Source organism: Schistocerca nitens, chromosome 6 (assembly GCF_023898315.1).
Source record: "Schistocerca nitens isolate TAMUIC-IGC-003100 chromosome 6, iqSchNite1.1, whole genome shotgun sequence".
NCBI lineage: Eukaryota > Metazoa > Arthropoda > Insecta > Orthoptera > Acrididae > Schistocerca > Schistocerca nitens.
The window spans coordinates 246,940,278-246,960,707 of NC_064619.1; the positions used below are offsets into that span (position 1 = coordinate 246,940,278).

The 20,430-nt window shown below is 39.5% G+C and overlaps 1 protein-coding gene and 1 non-coding gene across 4 annotated transcripts in view; one reads left to right on the plus strand and one right to left on the minus strand.

Annotated features, from left to right (window-relative positions):
• Positions 1-2,517: 2,517 nt before the first annotated feature.
• Positions 2,518-2,592, plus strand: Trnas-cga (transfer RNA serine (anticodon CGA)). The gene has a single exon. It is a non-coding gene; the product is annotated as a tRNA-Ser (tRNA).
• A 16,653-nt stretch (positions 2,593-19,245) lies between these two features.
• The window catches only part of LOC126262383 (structural maintenance of chromosomes protein 6), a 200,027-nt gene continuing 198,842 nt past the window's right edge, over positions 19,246-20,430 (minus strand). For all 3 annotated transcript variants that reach the window (XM_049958980.1, XM_049958981.1, XM_049958982.1), the window contains one exon: positions 19,246-20,270. In XM_049958980.1, the coding sequence (XP_049814937.1) occupies positions 20,237-20,270 (34 nt within the window). In that variant the 3' untranslated portion in view covers positions 19,246-20,236. The remainder of the gene's footprint in view (positions 20,271-20,430) is intronic.

Below are 20,430 nucleotides of genomic sequence, written 5' to 3' on the forward strand. Positions count from 1 at the left end.
CTGCATATTCATAACTAATGTCTTTGCTGACGCTTATAGTCTGTCTGTTATAATATCGTTATCGCTGTTTCATTTTTTAATAAATTTTAACCTTACCATATCTGTGGGTCTTTCACCATGTACATGGTTGGTTTAAAAGTTAGTTTCCCCCCTCCCCAATGCGGTTATTGCTGCCATCACATCTTGTTTAGTTTTGCATCAGTTGTATTTGTTGTTGGATTTTTGATCTTTGCTGGCTGTCGTAAACTGTCCAGTTGAAGAGATTATTGGTCTGAGAATGATGATCTTAGTGGCCAAATGGTGAAAGATTCAATGTGTTGTAACAGGTACCTTGAATGGAAATCTGCATTACATTTCAATGATAATAAAAAGGCCGAAAATAAAAGTGACGAATCTTGAAAGTCATTCGCAGAGGCTCTGGTACAAAATTATCAGAGACGGGGTGTCTTTCAGGAAAATCTAGCAGCTGATGAAATGATTGTGATATGTTAAGGACATCACCCTATAAAGCAGTTTGAATCAAGCCCATACACTTTGGATATAAACTATGGGCCTTATGTGATACTGATGGTTACCATTACAACTTCTTTCTGTATTGTGGGAAGGACCAGGATGATGCCATTACAAAGTATTTTTTAACAATCAGTTTACTAGTCTTAATTAGAGGAAAACTGAACAAAGTGCTGTTATTACCTCATAATGTAAAGAAAAAGAAAGGGAAGGGTCATTTTGAGTTCAGGTTTGATAGAGAGAAGGAAATTTTAGTCACAAAATTGACGGACAAGTGTGTTGCACTAGCAATTAATTTTGACATTGTGCTCCCTTCTGTCAAAGTCCAACACTGGAATTCACTTCAGAAAGAAAAGCTTTGTGTTCCACAACCATATGCATTGAACACACACAAGAATTTCATTGTATATGTTGTACTTCATGACTGGCTAACAGAGAAACACAGTTGCAGAGCATGGTAAAAAAGTGGTAATGGTGTCTTTTTACGAGGATGTAAGATATGACTGTTGTAAACGCATGCATGACTTTCGAGAGGTGCAATGAAGGAACTTCTTCTGAAGTGAAAGAATTCAGAAGACAGATTGTCAGAACATACCAGAAGAAAGGTCTTGAAATAACATCAACTAAGGGAAGACCAACAAAACTCATCTCGTTTCCCAGAACTAATGTACCAGACATACAATACTAGTGTAACAGACATACGATATGACCAGAAATGGCACATCATCCAGAAGTGTGAAAAGTAAAGAAGATACCAGTTTGAGACCTGTAAAGGAAAGCCTAGAACGTATTATGGGAAGTGTAATGTTGACCCAAAATTTCACATTTAGGTCCCAAGTGAACAAAATTTCCTCATAATTCCATAAATTAGTTTGTGAGGATGCAGTTTTCCAAAAATTAAGAATATATGTTAATTAAAAATAAATTGGGCATCAATGGATTAACAAAATATTACCCAGGCCCATCAGATTCTTTTGAAATAATGTAGGAACAAAACTTCCTGGCAGATTAAAACTGTGTGCCCGACCGAGACTCGAACTCGGGCCCTTTGCCTTTCGCGGGCAAGTGCTCTACCAACTGAGCTACCGAAGCACAACTCACGCCCGGTACTCACAGCTTTACTTCTGCCAGTACCTCGTCTCCTACCTTCCAAACTTTACAGAAGCTCTCCTGCGAACCTTGCAGAACTAGCACTCCTGAAAGAAAGGATGTTGTGGAGACATGGCTTAGCCACAGCCTGGGGGATGTTTCCAGAATGAGATTTTCACTCTGCAGCGGAGTGTGCGCTGATATGAAACTTCCTGGCAGATTAAAACTGTGTGTCCGACCGAGACTCGAACTCGGGACCTTTGCCTTTCGCGGGCAAGTGCTCTACCAACTGAGCTACCGAAGCACGACTCACGCCCGGTACTCACAGCTTTACTTCTGGCAGTACCTCGTCTCCTACCTTCCAAACTTTACAGAAGTCTCGGTCGGGCACACAGTTTTAATCTGCCAGGAAGTTTCATATCAGCGCACACTCCGCTGCAGAGTGAAAATCTCATTCTGGAAACATCCCCCAGGCTGTGGCTAAGCCATGTCTCCGCAATATCCTTTCTTTCAGGAGTGCTAGTTCTGCAAGGCTCGCAGGAGAGCTTCTGTAAAGTTTGGAAGGTAGGAGACGAGGTACTGGCAGAAGTAAAGCTGTGAGTACCGGGCGTGAGTCGTGCTTCGGTAGCTCAGTTGGTAGAGCACTTGCCCGCGAAAGGCAAAGGTCCCGAGTTCGAGTCTCTGTCGGACACACAGTTTTAATCTGCCAGGAAGTTTCATATCAGCGCACACTCCGCTGCAGAGTGAAAATCTCATTCTGGAAACATCCCCCAGGCTGTGGCTAAGCCATGTCTCCGCAATATCCTTTCTTTCAGGAGTGCTAGTTCTGCAAGGTTCGCAGGAGAGCTTCTGTAAAGTTTGGAAGGTAGGAGACGAGGTACTGGCAGAAGTAAAGCTGTGAGTACCGGGCATGAGTCGTGCTTCGGTAGCTCAGTTGGTAGAGCACTTGCCCGCGAAAGGCAAAGGTCCCGAGTTCGAGTCTCGGCCGGGCACACAGTTTTAATCTGCCAGGAAGTTTCATATCAGCGCACACTCCGCTGCAGAGTGAAAATCTCATTCTGGAATGTAGGAACATTTCAATACGCCAGTAAATTTCAAACAAATTGTTCAACTCCAAAAGATGGGTATATAAAGAGAACTATTTAAAACAAGGACAGGGCCTTGCAGGCCCTGCATAAGCATTCAGGTGTTTTTTCAACAACATGCATACTAGAGTTAAATGTTTAATATGAGTGCACAGATTTTTTGTTGAAAATCTAAAACCTATTTTTCCACATGCCTGAGACAAGTTTATTCAGTGATAAAAGGCAGCGACATAGTTTCTTCTCACAAAGCATACCAAAATTAGTTTCATTCATGGTTGGTGCACGCTTAGAAACAAATTGGTGTATCAAATGGAAAGTGCTTCCCATCATGGTTTGCTACTGCAGCTCTTTCCAATGGAAGTTGTTGCCTAGATCTGTCTTGCAAATCAGAGTAAACAAAAATGAATGCTCATTAAAAACAATCCACACAGCTCTTTCTACGTCGGTCTATATCCTACTCTATCAGAGGACTGGCCACCAATGAAAGTAGCCTTGTCGTATACCAGTCCTTGTGTGCTGCAAACAATGCACAGCTATTTACGTAAGACTACCAACCAGCTGCCCACCAGGATGAATGGCCACCATCAAACTGTTGCAAAGAACAAAACTAACAAACTGGTGGCACAACACTCATCTGAGCACAACATATTCAATTTAAGTGGCTACTTCACCACCATCTGTTTCCCTGAACTGTGCAGATGAGAGTTATCCTTACAACACACCTTCCACTCCATAGTAATCCACACCTCAATCTCTGGTAACCCACTGCCCACACACCTTTCACCCAACAGTTTCCCCTTCCTCCATCCTGTTCCCTCTCAATTCAATGCCTCATGTCATCTTCAGCGTGCATCACATACCTCTACATCTACTTACATCCTCTGCAAGCCACCATACAGTGTGTGGCGGAGGGTGACCTGTACCACAAATAGTTGTTTCCTTTCCTGTTCTGGTGACAGACAGAGTAAAGGAAAAACGACTGTTTATATGCCTCCCTGTGAGCCGTAATTTCCTGTATCTTATCTTCATGGTTTCTACACGAAATGTATGTTGGCGGCAGTAAGATCATTCTGCAGTCGGCTTCAAATGCAGGTTCTCTAAACTTTCTGAGTAATGTTCTCCGAAATGAATGTCTTCTTCTCTGCAGGGATTCCCACTTGAGCTCCCAAAGTATATCTGTAATACTTGCATGCTGATTGAACCTACCAATAAAAAATCTAGCAGCTTGCCTCTGAATTGCTTTGATGTCTTCTTTCAATCCGACCTGATGCAGATCCCAAACACTCAAGTGGTATTAAAGAATAGGTCACACTAGCATCCTATTTGTGGTCGCCTTTACAAATGAACTAGTTGACCATTTAGCACATTACCAATGCTGTATGCAAATGTCATGGGTTTGTTTTTCATACTCGTCTGCATTAACTCAACATTTTTCTACATTAAGAGCCAGCTGCCATTCATCACACCAACTAGAAATTTTGTCTAGGTCACTTATCTTTGGCACCTTCCTGTACACCACAGCATCATCAGCAAGCAACTACAGATTGCTGCCCACCCAGTCTGCCAGATCATTTAAGTATAAGAAAATAGCAACAGTCCTATCACACTTCACTGCGGCACTCCTGATGTTACCCCTGTCTCCAATGAACACTTGCTGTTGAGGACAATGTACTGGGTTCTTTACTTAAGAAGTCTTCGAGCCAGTCACATATCTGGGAGGCTATTCCACACGCACGTACCTAGTTAACAATCTGCTGTGGGGTACCATGTTGAATGATTTTCCCGGAAATCTAGAAATATGGAATCTGCCTGTTGCCCATCATAGTTCACAGTATATAATGTGAGAAAAGAGCAAGCTGGGTTTCACTCGAGCGATGTTTTCTAAAGCCATGCTGATTCGTGGACATGAGGATTTCAGTCTGTAGGAAATTTATTATATTCTAAATCAGAATATGCTCTAGAATTCTGCAGCAAACTGATGTTAAGGATATTGCATGTGTATGGTATTCTGCCTTATGGCAGGTCTTGTCATGGGTTAAGCCTCTTCCACTTTAGTCAGTCCATAGCCAGTCTTTTCATTTCTGAACATTTGCCTCCTTTGATATTGTCCAGCATTTGATATCTTCTTTTTCCTCTTTCCCTCCACCATTCTTTCTATTTCTTCCTTCAATAAACAGTCCCTCCTCAAACAATGTCCAATCCAGTTCCGTTTTCTCTTTCTGATGACTTTCAGAATGTTTCTGTCTTCTCCAACTCTTCTTAATACTTCTTCATTCCTTACTCCTTCTTCCCACTTCACTTTTTCTATTCTTCTCCATATCCACATCCCTAGTGCCTCCAATCTTCTTTCATCTTCCTTCCTCAATGTCCATGTCTCCACACCATATAGTGCAATGCTCCAGATGTAGCATTTGGCAAGTCTTTTCCTCATATATTTGTTTAGTGGTCCACACAGTAATTTCTGTCTCCTCTTGAATCCTTCTTTTGCCATTGCAATTCTTTTCCTAATTTCTGTTGAGCAATACATATCATCCATTATTACACTTCCCAAGTAATTGAAGTTATTCACTTGCTCTATTTCCTCTCCCCCTATTTTCATACGGCATTTTCTCCCCTTTCCTCCAATTACCATGCTTTTCGTTTTCTTCTTGTTAATCTTCATTCCATATTCTTCTAATTTTGTGTTTAGATCATCTAACATTTGTTCCATCTATCTTGCACTCCCTGCCATCACAACCATGTCGCTCTCTGACCCCCTATACAAACTCCTCTCCTTCCATCAAAACTTTCACTAATAATTTCCTCCAGATATATACTGAACAGTGTTGGTGATAAACAACAACCTTGTCTTACACATCTTCCCAGTTCAGTTTCTTCACTCATCACACCTCCTATTCTTACTCTTCCCCTCTGGTTCAAATATAAAATTCTAATTAGCTGTCTACTCCAGTCGACTCCATGTTTCCTTAAGACTCCCATCAGTTTATCCCATCTGACACAGTAAAAAACCTTCTCAAGATCAATGAACACAACATACACCTTCCTTTTCTTCTCCATATATCTCTCCCCTATCACTCTCAGTAGCCCAATGGCATCCCTAGTTTCCAATCCTCACCTGAAACCAAATTGTTCATCACCTATTATGCAATTCAGCTTTCCATATAGCCTTCTGTTGAGCGTCCTCAGCAAGACTTTGGCTGCATGCGATATCAGGCTCACTGTTCTATGTTACTCACACTTTTTGCTGTTCTTTTTCTTTTCTATAGATATTAAGACACTTTCTGTAAAGTCCTCTGGGCATTTTCCTGTCATGTATATTTGATTACATATTTCAATCAACTCCATCTTCCTTTCTTTCTCCAATGACTTTAACAGTTCTGCAGGAATCTCATCAATTCCCATTGCCTTTCCGTTTTTCATCTCCTTCATAGAGTCTTCAATCTCACTAGTTAGTATTGCATTTCCTTTGTCATCATCTGCAACTTTATCTTCTTCTTCTATGCCACGACCTCCTTCACTTTGTCAGCTGTCTGCAGTGTATAGCCATCCTATATATTCTTCCCATCTTCTCAATATTTCTTGGGGTTCACTCACCATTTTACTATCTGCTGCCTCTACTTCCTTTAGTCCATTGTTGTTTCTCTTTTCCCTGAATGTCAAATCCATTGCTTCTTTGTACATCAAATCATATTTTCCTTCTCGCTCTAATTTCTCTATCTTGTCACACTTTTCTGTCAGCCATTTCTCTTTTGCTTTTTCTGTCTCCCTTTTTAATTCATTATTTAACCTCCTGTAGTTTCACTTCCCTTCTTCGGTGTTTACAGTTTTCCATTTCCTGTGATCGTCCATCTTGGTTCTCATATCTGCTGTTACCCATTCTTTCTTTACTTTTTTCCTCTCCTTGACTCCAAGCGTTTCCTTAGCTGCCTTTTCGATCCCATTTTGAAAACGATCACATTTTCCTTCTGTGCATTCCGTTTCCTGTACTTTTATCATGATTTCACAATATGCATTCCCTAATTTTTCACAATTGCCTTTGTCTTTAAGTTTCTCAAAGTTAATGTGCTCTCTCTTCTGCCCTTTCCAGGTTATTTTCCATTTAACTAGAACCTCAGCTATTACCAATATATGAGCTGAATAAATATCTGCCCCTGGATAGCTTTTGACACTCTTTAGTCAATTTCGGTATCTTTGTTGTATCATTATGTAATCAATTTGATATTTTTTGTTGTCAAATCGAGATATCCAAGTATATCATTGTCTTTTGTGGTTATCAAATAAAGTATTTCCAACTACCATGAAATTTTCATTGCAGTATTCCAACAATCTTTGCCTTCTCTCATTTCTTTCTCCCAGTCCAAATTTTCCCAGAACTTTTTTTTGTGGTCCTTCGCCAACTACAGCATTCAAATCACCCATTATAACAATACATGCACACGAAATTCAAGCTTTCGCAACAAACTGTTGCTTCATCAGGAAAGAAGGAAGGACGAAAGGATGTGGGTTTTAAGGGAGAGGGTAAGGAGTCATTCCAATCCCGGGAGCGGAAAGACTTACCTTGGGGGAAAAAAGGACAGGTATACACTCGCACACACACACACATATCCATCCGCATTCGCTTGGCACTTTGCGCTGGTTGAGAGATTTGCGGTAAATGCGGACTAAGTAAGGGGCTAATGACGTAGAATACTCTTTGTAAAACCGAAATGGGATTCCATCCCTACCTGGCAACCTATTTTTTCAACTCTTTCAGTTGTTTCTCTATGCCAGGGATGCTCATTACTATGTCATCCAAACAGGATTCTATGTGATAGTCAAACGATGGTATATTTGTATGATTCTTCTTAAATATGGTATTTAAAACTTCAGCCTTCCTTTTTTGCTATCTTCTACTGCCAAACCAGACTGGTGAACTAGTGACTGGATGGAAGCCTTAGACATGCTTAACTGTTTTAGATAGAACCAGACTTTTTTCTGGTTCTCCACCAGATCTTTAGCCAAGGTAATGACGGTGGTAGCTTTTTATGCTTTGCGCATAAATCTTCTCACAGACGCATGAATCTCTACTATCTTTGTCTGTTGTCACTTGCTCGTTCTCTTTTGAACTGAGAGTGCAGCAGCCTTTGCTTTCTCAGCATTTTCCAGTTTTCATTATTAAGTCATGGTGGGTCTTTTCCTTCCTTAATTCACTTACTAGAGACACACTTTTCCAGAGCATGATTTACAATCTGTTTAAACTTTGCCCACAATTCCTCTATGTTCATCATTCTGGAACTAAATGATTGCAGTTCATTGTCTAAGGGAGATGTTAACAACTGCTCTTCTAGCAGAAACATTCTCTTTGTCCTCCTGACTGATTAACTTCCATAACCACTAATCCCCATCTCTATACTGTTGCCTTCGATAACATCTGGCCTGTTTGTAACTGCAAGGTAAAAGATATTTCATGTGGGCTGTCCCATGAATCTGCCACCCCTCCCTCGCTGCATTCCTTGCTGGCGAACAGGGTGCATTCTTACAAGACACTGCCACCCACCCCCAATCCCTCTCCCCCTCTACCCATAACCCCCACCACATTCTAATCCACAAGGAATTTTATACTTCACAACCTGGAAAGTTTTTTGAATGAATAAATAAATACTGAGTTATGATTGAATCAGGCAGGGGCATAAAACACAGTGATCAATTCCTTGGTTTGTTTATGAAAACAAACGAACTCATTCCCGACAGAAAGCACTTTTGTATATACATAACATCGAATATGAAAAGACATATTTGTATTAAATTAATAAGAAAGTTTCAAAATCTTTCAGAAAATGTGCAGGTGCATTAACAAAATTACAGTAGGTGGGATCCAAACATATTATATCTTGATATTGAGTTCACTATTTCATACCTCTATCCATTAAAGTATTTCAGTACAGTGGATTGTTCTATTAAAGACTATCTTTGATATTAGCATTTCCAGGAGATTTTAATTGCTGCTATGTTATTAAGTGACATCTAATTATAACAAATTGTACCAAGAAAGACATATTTTTGATAAATATTCAATTTGATGTTGACTTGTAAGGTATACTTTTATAGCATACAAGTTACATGAAAATGACCAAATGCAAAAACTTTTTGACTACCAATATCAGGTGCTGAAAAGTACTGTAACTGAATTCTTCACGTGAAAACTCTTAGAGCTCATAAAAAAGAACTATTATTAAGATTCTAAATCTTCATGTCTACGTATTTATTTCTCAACATAGTCACCCTGATAAAGAGGTTTGCACACAATAGAGTAGCACAGAGAGCTGCATCAAAACAGTCTTTGGACTGAAACCCACAACAATAACAGTCACCCTTGTGATGAACACATCTGTCCTAACCAGAGACCAGTTTGTTGATACAGTCACTGTAGAATGTTTGAATTTCTTGACTGAGTCATGTCACCTCTGCTTGCACCACTTCATCACTATCAAATTAAAGTAGTCCTCGAAGGTGTTCTTTAAGTTTTGGAAACAGATGAAAATTGTATGGGGCCAAGTTGGGACTGTAAGGATGATGATCAGTGACAGTAAACCGATGTCATCGAATTGTTGCCAATGTCAGAGCGCTCATGTGATTTGGCATTGGCATGCTTCAAATTGGAAACTCGATTACAGCACACTGTTTCGCATGCACCAACACAGCAATGTTATGTGCTGCAATTCAGAGCCTTCTAGCAGCAGAGGGCTGCAAATGTGTAAACACGAAGAATAAAGATATAGAATGTTAATAACATTTGTTTTATTTAAAAATTGAGTTTTCATATAAAAAAATTCCACTAAAAATGGGTTTCTGCAGCAAACAACGTAATACAATATGCCTTCTCCTACGTTCTGCTTGTGACATAGAATGCAATCATGCACTTCATTGGACATATTCCTCTTCAAGAAGTAAAACTCTGAATTGTTTTATTCCATCTATCATGCTTCATAACTCTTTGGAATTTGAAATTCTATCTCGTGATGTCCCAATCTAATGTAGGCTTCATGATCCTGGATTCTTGCCACTTCTTGGTTGGAGGGGAAAAGCAAACAAACAATTTTTGATCCACTAATACAAGATGGTACATATTGTATCTACCAATTTCAGTTGGTGAACCTGGCAGAATGTGTACTGAATGCTGTTCATGCGTATGTCACTGAATAGGAGGAAGGAGGGAATTATGTAAGTAGTATGCCATTGAGTAGTAGTCTGCTGTTGGGAATTCAGTGGTAAAAGCCTTTATCTGAACTGGTTCCATGACGAAATCTCAACAGACACTGTGACATAACAATAATAATTACAGTTTGGCTGTACCTTGCCATTTGGCTGTACCCAAGAGGCACAGTATTCTCAGGTGAGTTAGACAGTGGAGAAACAATTGTAAGTTTCTTCAACTAACAGTCACCACGGTGGGGAAGAAATGTTTGAACTTACGAGAACCTGAAACGAGTGCGTTTGTCACTGGAACACAATCCTAGACATTCACAAAATTTGCACTGTCTACTGCAGCACTTGCTGGTGAAACAAAGTACAGATGGTTCAAGAATTGAGACATGGATAGGCAAAGCGGACTTATCAACTGCACTGACTTTCTTGCAATGCTTAACGGAGAACCACTATTTCGCCAACAACTGCTAATGTCTGATCCAGCAAATGTTTTCATGACTGGACATGTTAGTAAGCAATACTTCTGCAATGAATCTCAGGAAAATCCACAGTTGTATTATAGTGTGCAGGTTCCTCATTTTAAAATGGCACACCAGAGGGTTCCTGAACAACATATTGTTTCAGCAGGATGGTACAATGGCTTACGCAACATGCCAAAGTATTGCTATACTCTAATAAATATTTTCAAACCATGTGGTATCCTGCTTCAGTGATGTGATGGAAATCTGATTTAACAGCTCCAGATTATTTCCTTTGGATTTATGTGAAGACAAGGAATTTTGCCAATTGTTTGCAGACAACTGACAAAAATAAACTACCATTCACTGTGAAATAACCACCATTCCGCAGGATATCATGGATCATAGAAGCCTTCCCACAATGCCTTCAGCACTGCATCCAGGCAAATGGGGGAAATTTGGAGGAAGTTAGTTTTGTGGTGTATTGAGGTCTGCCAACATGGTTTACATGATGTAGTAACTGCCAGCTCAAGTATGTGGACTTCATATCTGTATTTGAAGTTGGTTGGTACAATATGTGCTTGTGTGTATTTGTATGTTGAGACTGTTCACAAAATTCAGGAACTTCTGCAATGATTTCCTTTACTACATTTTTCATTCCACAAAGGAATATGCTGCATTTGAAGTTGGTCTGAAGATTCTGGAGTGAACACATCAGCAGCGTCATGAATTACTCCTTGGTCTGTACGACACATTCCTGAATCATGCCTCAGTGTTTGCGGGCAGCCTTTTGATTGCAGAACACCCACACACGAGCTTTTTTTAAAATGCTGCTCTATTCTGCAGGTAGAGGTACATATGGAAGAATGTATTGGAATACCACATTCTTCATCTCATTTCAATGAGTATGATTTAAAAAAGCAGGATAAGTAGAATGAGGACACACAATACAAAAAGTGCACATAGCTATACGAAAACATTGTGCAGTGTACTCAGAAGGCACATTGTTCAATAGCCAATACATTGTGCAAGTAGCAACAGATGGGACCTATTTGTCTGATACAGTGATACACACAAGACTTGTTTTACTAGAAAGATAAGATGATCCAAGGCCTTTTCAGCCTGGCAAAAGATTTTTGGACATAAGTTCTTGTGGAATTGGACAATGCTGCATTATGATGCTGTAAGACCACCACACTTTTTACTACAGAATTCCTAATGTCATCAGGTTCACTTTCGGGGCTGGAGTTTGCCTGAGACTACAGTCGTGTGTGAGAGTTGAGTTTGCATGAGTGTGTATGTGTGTCTGCGTCATCTAATTTTGATGAAGGCCTTACTGACCAAAAGCTATATTTGTGACAGTCTTTTTTATGGTGCCTATCTGTGGCTAAGCATCTCCTCTATATGGTGAGTAGCAACTTTCCTTTTCAGAATATTGTTACATTCCATCCTGGATTTTCCATTGTTTTTATGTGTGGAATTTAAGATCTGTTAGAATTTCAATAAATTCATGGTAACAATACACATTTATAACAGAACTTTGAATAAAGTTGATTATAAATTATTTACATGGTGTCTACGTGGACAAGGAAAAAAAAAAATCCCGGATTTTTCCTGGATTTCCCGGTTAATAACACACTTTTTCCCTGGCGAAAATGCACTTTTTCCGTGTTAAGTGACCGTATACTATTCCTTGGCACTGTAAAACTCATCAGTCCTTTGAATGTTTATGGTTTTATATACCGATGTAGAATTTCCTGCCACTTTAGAAAATGAAACTCAGGGGAGGGGGGGGGGGCAAAAAAAAAAAAAAAAAAAAAAAAAAAAAAAAAAAAAAAAAAAAAAAAAAAAAAAAGGGAAAGAGAGAGAGAGAGAGAGAGAGGAAAAAAAAAAAAAAAACACGTTTTGAAACACCTTTGATGTGCAGCAATATGTACGCTGTATATTTTCGTATTACGAAGGTATAAATTCGAATTCCACCAAATACCGCATGTTACTTCCCGAAGCATTGAAATCGAGATTGCGATGTGCTTTTGTAAGCCACTCATAACTCATGTCACGTGATCTCGCCAGCTGATGACAGCATGGGACATGTGATGTAGTCAGCCAATGGCAAGAATACTCTTCAGTAGTGCGAAAACACAAATAAGAAAAGTTAATGGTTTAAATTAATATACATAGCATTCACATATAATATTGGTCTTCAAGATTAATAAGCTGGAAGAGAAGCTAAGCTTCCACATATATAATGTTGATCTTTTCTGCGTGTGATACACTTTAAGATACATCACACAAATGTGCCAGTAAAATTTTTAATAACGACGTAAATGTGTGATCTTCTGAGCTCAAAATTTTTCTAAATTGCTGTCCTCAAAGAGTTTATTTTTAAATGAGAGTCAAATGCTTTATTATTTAAGAAATTCATCGTACATTCTCGCACATAGTGAAAGGAAATTAGCTTTTAATGTATGTAAAGCTTTTCAAACCAGCGTTCACAATATTTTCCCGCTACCTGTTAGAAATAGGTTCGTTTCAGCAGTTGCAAGAGAGCGCCAGATAACACTCGTCACCGCGCGATGACGCAGGAAGGCCATATGTTCGTCCACGTAAAACATTAAAAGATCTTACATTATGTCATAAAAGAAACAAGACATCAAAGGATACTTCAAGAGCATCGGAATTTCGTGAACCATACTAAAATGCATAATTCGGCTTAAAGTGCACATTCGTATGTCCAGATTCGGATGCAAATTTTCTTGGAGTACCAGTATTGTATTATCTCATGTTTGGTTCTTTATTATGGCATAATGTCACACGTGCACTTGAAATCAGCGAACAGTTGAAACCAGCCAACAGTGTGAAATTAAACAGTTTGTTTCAAATAAACTGACTGCCTCAGCAGAAAAGATTAATAAAAGCCAAATCTCTTTAGTAAACCGACAAAGATAATTTTATTGTTCTGCAAGGCAATTAATGCTTGACTGTCAGAAAGGTGGAAACAAAATCTGAAACTAATGACATATTTTAGCCATCCGTATTATTCGAACGTATTTTAATTCATGTGATATCTCCCGGTCACAAAAATCCGTTTTATCATTTAACATGAGAGCAATAAACAAATAGGATACAACAAAATCACTGAACGTAAACTCAGGTCACGTGGAGACGACCCACCTTCCCACCACTACTCAGATGGCTCTGTGCATCAGGCCCAGATTTACTATATTTCCAAACCAGGGCAATATTAGGTAGGGGCACCAAGCCACACTTTTGTAACAAGAAGCGGGAGAAGGTACTACTCATATGCGACTCAACTACGCATGCACAAGAACCCACCCGCAACTGCTCGAAGGAATCTTAATTTAAACAGTTGTCACGTCACACTCATCGGAGGCAATTTGTTGTTATGAAGCATTGCATAGTCTTCCAAAAGCCTTTGACACATTTTGCTGTTGACAGACGCTTGTATGAGCACTCGCTTTTGTTGTTGTATACGGCGCATTTCCTTTGCAACGTAAGTTTATTTTATGTTTTTTCTCTCTCTCGTTCAAATTTCGTTGCTGCAGTGTTATTCTGCAGTAGCGGGGTACAGTAATATCCTTTGTTAGAGTATTGGTTCTTACCACTCAAAATTGAAAAATAAAGCAATGAAAAATTCCCGGAATTGTAAACAGTTCCCGGTTTTCTCCCGGATGGAAAAGTTCCCGGATTTTTCCCGGATCTCCCAGGTTGTATACACCCTGTATTTAATACACAAACAACCTGCATGTCAATTTGTAACTGAAGGAGTTTTTAATATTAATGATTATTCTACTTACCATTCATTCAGTGTGTGTGTGGGCAGTGCTGAAGGTAAATACTGGCCAGCCATCCTGACTGCTTACAAGTTAACTGTTTTTACAAAGTTACTTGCCTTTTTTATAGATGAAGTTATTCCTCAAACACAATGACATTCATTAACTTCCTATATTATGTTGAATCTACATGTACAAAAATAAACTACATAACTGAAATTTAAGATCTGTGACCACTGAAAAGCAAATAATATCACAGTCATCGATTCATGCGAATAATGGAACAGTAGTATGAAGGGGGAAACACAAATAATAAAAAATGTTTTGGAACCCACATTGATGTGGCAAACCAAATTTCAAAACAGCCCACTGCAGAAGACAGGTTCTCTAGAGTTTGGATAGTTATAAATACCATAGTAAGTTGTAAACTTCCGTAATTACAAATGAGCATTTCACGCAGTAGAGCTACTCCTGTCACCAATGTAGGACTGTAATAGTCAATTTCCATTACTTGCAATTCACTGTGTGGAGGAAGACAAAATGTATCACCGTTATTTACAGTGTCTATAACAACAGTACTTATTTATTACTCACAGCTCGTTTGTCGCCAACATTTTACAAACAGACACAGTGCAATGCTATGAGTACAGGACGGTGAACTATCAATCACAGATACTCTCCACTTTTTGGATGTATGTAAAACCTTTGATGTATCACTCCAAGGCATCGAGTGTTAGTAATTTTTTGATTCATCTTCTAAACTCTCTTTATCCAAATATTCAATTTACCACGAAAATGGAGGGTGATGGAATCATTTTGTCACTAGGCTGTCGAATGGGTAATGAACATAGCATTAGCAGAGTATGCCTACAGAAAGCTCATTCACACTGATCTTGAGGAACGAGCTGACAGGTTCAAAATGGTTCAAATGGCTCTGAGCACTATGGGACTCAACTGCTGTGGTTATAAGTCCCCTAGAACTTAGAACTACTTAAACCTAACTAACCTAAGGACAGCACACAACACCCAGCCATCACGAGGCAGAGAAAATCCCTGACCCCGCCGGGAATCGAACCCGGGAACCCGGGCGTGGGAAGCAAGAACGCTACCGCACGACCACGAGATGCGGGCAAGAGCTGACAGGTACTCTCTTTTCAGCCAAGAAGGATGGGCATTTTAAATCTTGATGCACAACACACATAATTAATTTTTCTTCTGGAGAGACTGTCATGTCATGCATCATCATTGTAAAAGCAATGTTTACCTGAACAATTTCATCAAGCAACAAACTTGGTTTGGTTTGTTTCTTGTGCTAGTCAGTTGCCATTTTGCAATCAAGGAATTTGAAAAAGTGGCTAGGGAGCTTCCAGATTGGAACCTCTTTACACATTTGGCATGGTCTATATTGGCCCCGTTATCCACGTCTGCAAGGAATCCCGTATATATTATAAATACGAAAGTATGTGTGTGAGTATCTTTGTTACTCCTTCATGCTGAAATTGCTAATTGGATTTGGAAAATTTTTTGAACAGAATTAGCTCTTCTTCTTCTTTTTCTTTTAATTGTGCTCTATAAAACATTTATTTATCTGAACAATATTGATGTGAAATGTGGAACAACAAGTACTCTTAGAAAAAGCTATTTCCTCTTTGACACACACACACACACACACACACACACACACACGCACGCACGCACGCACCAAGACAGTTACTATTTTTTCCGTGGTAGGCATGTTGGAAACGGTCATAAAATTATTGACTCCCTTTCCTGACACATTTTTTAATCTGCTATTTTGTCGCATAAAGAATTTTTCCTTATGTAAATGAGTGACTTGTGAATGACATATTCTGTCAGCCTCTCCCATTGTCTCGTCTCGGTGTATGGTACCACCTTCCCTCCCAATGTCATGTTGTGTGCCAGGCTGCAAATGGTTTGTACCTCAATACCTTCAAAAGATAACTTTTGTGATGGCACATATGTGTGGATGGTGAGTTTTGGATTAACTTATATATATATATATATATATATATATATATATATATATATATATATATATCTGTGTGTGTGTGTGTGTGGGTAACACCAAGGGGCACAGCTAGTATGTGATAAATTTATTTACTGGCCATCATATCAGACAACCCCCCCCCCCCCCCCCACACACACACACAAAAATCACTGAGATGCTTTACTCTGAACTATTTAGAGAGGTAACTGAGCTATGTTTAATGTCTACTCTGAACAGAAGTGGATCTTTTATGGAAATCATTATATTGGGGGAGGGGGGGCATAACTTACATTAATTTGTTGTACATGACCAGTTGCCCACCAACAGGTCAAAAGTAGACTGTAACGTAATTGACCCTTTGTAGAACCTCTCCTCCATTGGCACTCGCATGGCACCCTCGTCTGCCAACCCATTTACAGGCCGTCTAGAGGAGACCTTCCTAGCCTACCAAAATCCTAGTCTGGTTCATTGATGATATCTTCATGATCAGGACTCAGGGCCAAGAAACACTATCTTCATTCCTTCACAACCTCAACACATCCTCTCCCATCCACTTCACCTGGTCCTCCTCCCAGTGTGCACTATCCTGGATGTTAACCCTCTCCTCTGATGGCCCCGTCCACACCTATGTCGACATTAAACCCACCAACCACCAACAGTATATGCATTTCAACAACTGTCATCCTTTCCACACCAAAAATTCCCTCCCATTCATGACGAGAACTCCCTTGCCACAGTATGCTGTGGATCTCACCAAAGCCTTCACAGACAGGCACTATACCACAAATAGATCTCCCATGCCATTTCCCTTCACCCCCCCCCCCCCAACCCTCCGCCCAGTCGTCCTGCAACCCCCAAGTAACAGCAGCAATAAAGTGCCCCTTTGTCAGACTGCCAACAACTGAACCATATTCTTCGCCAGGGCTATGATTACCTATCTTTGTGCATTGAAAAGAGGTCCATCCTTCTCAAGGTCCTTCCTGCCCCTCCTAAAGTGGGGTTCCATCGTACACCCAAACTTCACAACATCCTAGTCCATCCCTCCGCCACTTTCCAATCCCACCTGTTGCTACGGGGATCATATCCCTGTCGTAAGAGCCTGGTGCAAGACCTGCCCAATCCCACTCGCCCCCAGCACTTCCGATTCCAGTCCTGTCACAGGCTAATTCTACCCCACAAGATGTCGGGCCACCTGTGAAAGCAGCCATATCAAATACTAGCACTGCTGCAATCAATGCACAGCTTTTTATATCACTACGACTACCAACCAGATGTCTACCAACCCTTTGGCATAACATTCTGGATTTAAATAGCTGCTTTGCTACCTGTGCCATCTGGATCCTCCTCTCCACCACCAGCTTTTGAACTGAGCAGATGGGAGTTAGACTTAGAACACATTCTTTGCCCCCAAAATTATCCCATCCTCAACCTATGGTAACCTACTGTCCCCACACTCTACATCCAACAGTTTCTAGCCCCTCTGTCCTAATCACCTCCTGCCTATTCTCGTCTCCCACCCTCTTTGAGTGCCATCCTCTGCTAACGCACCCACCTATCTTTCCCCTTCTCCACTCCTCTCCTTTCTCACTCTCCACTTTCTGCTCCCAGCCTCCCAATGCTGTGCCTGTTGTCTAGTCCCTGCCTAATACGTAATATTTATGGTGAATAGTAATCTCTCTTTTCCTTATATTGTGGTATAATGTAATTGGACTGATAAAAATTCTACTTGCCAAATGACACCAGAACACACATATAAAATGGAAGGAATGGATGAAGGGAAAGGAATGGTGGGGTTATGGAAATGGGGAGAGTCTGTAAAAGTTTCCCAGAACCAAGGGGCATGGGAGACTACACTGGATGAGATTTGAGAACCTGCGAGCTTAAAGGTGGAAGATACGGGAATATGCAATACAGAGAGAACTGACAAAACACCACGCATGATTTAATAAGAACAGAAAGCTAAAAGAGGAAATACAACAAAGAAATTAATGTAAATAAAGGCCAGATAGATGATGAGGACCAAAGACATGTAACACCAGTTCCCTTCTGTAGAGTTCTAAGAAACTGGTGTCCTGTATGTAATAAAACAGCTCCTGGAGCATCCTCTACCACCGCCTGAAGAGGCTACATTTATTTTACGCTTAATTGTTTACGATGCTACAATGCACCTATACCAGTAATTAGGCTTTTTAAGGCAACTAATGTAACATCTGAATTTGCTAATGTATTCTGCGCTCAATAACAAGTTTGTGAATATGCTACAAATATTACTAAGTCATTGATCTAAACTTGCTACAGCAATGAGTCTGTTAATTCATATTTCTGAAAAACTGTAATAACCTACCTAAACAAAGCATATTTCTGCAACTTACAAATTTATTTTTGGCAAACCTGCTAGCTATTTTTGATAAACATATCTGCTATTCATACAAATGGCAGGAATACTTTTTGTTCTTTCTTTGGACTATAATTAACTAGAATGTAATAGGTATTCTTATTTTCTGGAAACTTGTAAATTACTTCATAATTCTTAACTTAATTATGTCTGTGTCCACACAAAATTGTAATGCATTATTTTTCTATTGTTTGTGAATTAATTTTGTTACACACCTTTAACTGACATTTCATAAAATTTGTAAATTCTGATTGTCAGTGGTTGTAAATCATATAAACACCAGCGGTTTGCTTACAGCAGGGAGGTAGTTTGTTACAAACCAGCAACTGCACAGCATGTAGAACTTTCTTTACATATTTTTTGACACCGAACATCCTGCATGTGAATAAAGCAATCTTGTGGAAAGTCTGTGCCTGGAATTTATTTCATACATCACACATTTAGTTTTGCACGTATAGTAACACAGCAGAAGAGCTCAGGAGTATTTGCAGCTAAGTTACACATAAAGAATGCAGATCTAAAGTTATGTAAATTTCACGAACATTTTTGTAACAACATTTCATCTCTAAATTAACGAGCAGTTCTGCATTTGTTTAGTTCAATCAATTTGTTGAGATAGTTACATCTCAGCTGGTGAAGGCCCATTTTTTACATTCTTGCGAATCACATTATTATTGTGGCCGCAAAAACTGGTATAACTTTTGGCATAAACATTCAACAGTTACAAGTCTGAAAATATTTTATTTATCAGCAATCCATATTATACACATCTCACACCATGCTGACAACAACAGTTTTGTTTTAGGGGGAAGAATCCGGATGGAATGTGTGGTAAAACAGGCACTGAGGTCACAACTCGTGTTGTAGAGCAAGCTCTGCACCACGATTTTAGTGTTGCCAGTATATACCCTCTGCCTATGCCCATTCATCCTGATAACTTTGTGGTAGTCACGCCAATGTAAAAAACTGAACAGTGTTTACATACAAGCTGGTATACGACGGGTGTCATTACACAATTGGCTCTCTGTTTGAAAGTATACATTTTTCCAGTTACAGGGCTGGTATAGGTTGTGGTGGTGGGTGCATAGATAGGGCAAGTCTTCCAGTGGCAATAATCACAGGAGTACGAGCTGTAGGGTAGGAAAATGAGTACAGAAGGAGCATAGGATCTGAAAGGGTACTGTGGATATTGGGAGGGCAAAGAAAAGCTATTCTAGGTGTGATGGGCAAAATATCAGACAGAATGGATCTAATTTCAGGGCATGATTTTAGGAAATCATAGCCTTGTCAAAGTAGCTGATTAATATGTTCAAGACCAGGATAATACTGATTGACAAGAGGTGTACTCCTAAGTTGCTTTTTGGAAGGACAGTACCAGGATTGGGTGTGATAGCCAGGGAAATTTGCTTTTGAATTAGGTTGCAACACCCTTACTAGTTTTTCAGACAGTTCCTGACCGCCTTGTATAAAGTTTGTAATAACGTGTGTGTGTTCATGCATATTTTTATATACAACATGGAAAATAGGTAAAATGTTTGACTTTCACAATACAATATATTCTAAATCACGGATGTGCAGCACTATTTAAAATGAAAACAAGTGCAGTCTATCATCAGTTGTAGGCATTAATACAAAACAAGAGACACAGACTGAACATACATAATGTATCTACACTTCTGGTAGTATTTATATTAGTGTTGTATTTCACCTTGTCATAGGCAGTTTCCTCGTTTGGGTGCTTCCAACCTGTAAAAGAAAAATCCAAAGGTAGAATTTGATTAAAAAAAATGTCAATGTTAGGAGGGTAAGAATTTTTAACTGAACTGGTTAACACGATAATAAGGTTAATTTTATTGTTAAAGTTGACAATAATTGCTACTGAGAACTCTTCAAATTTTAAATCTCT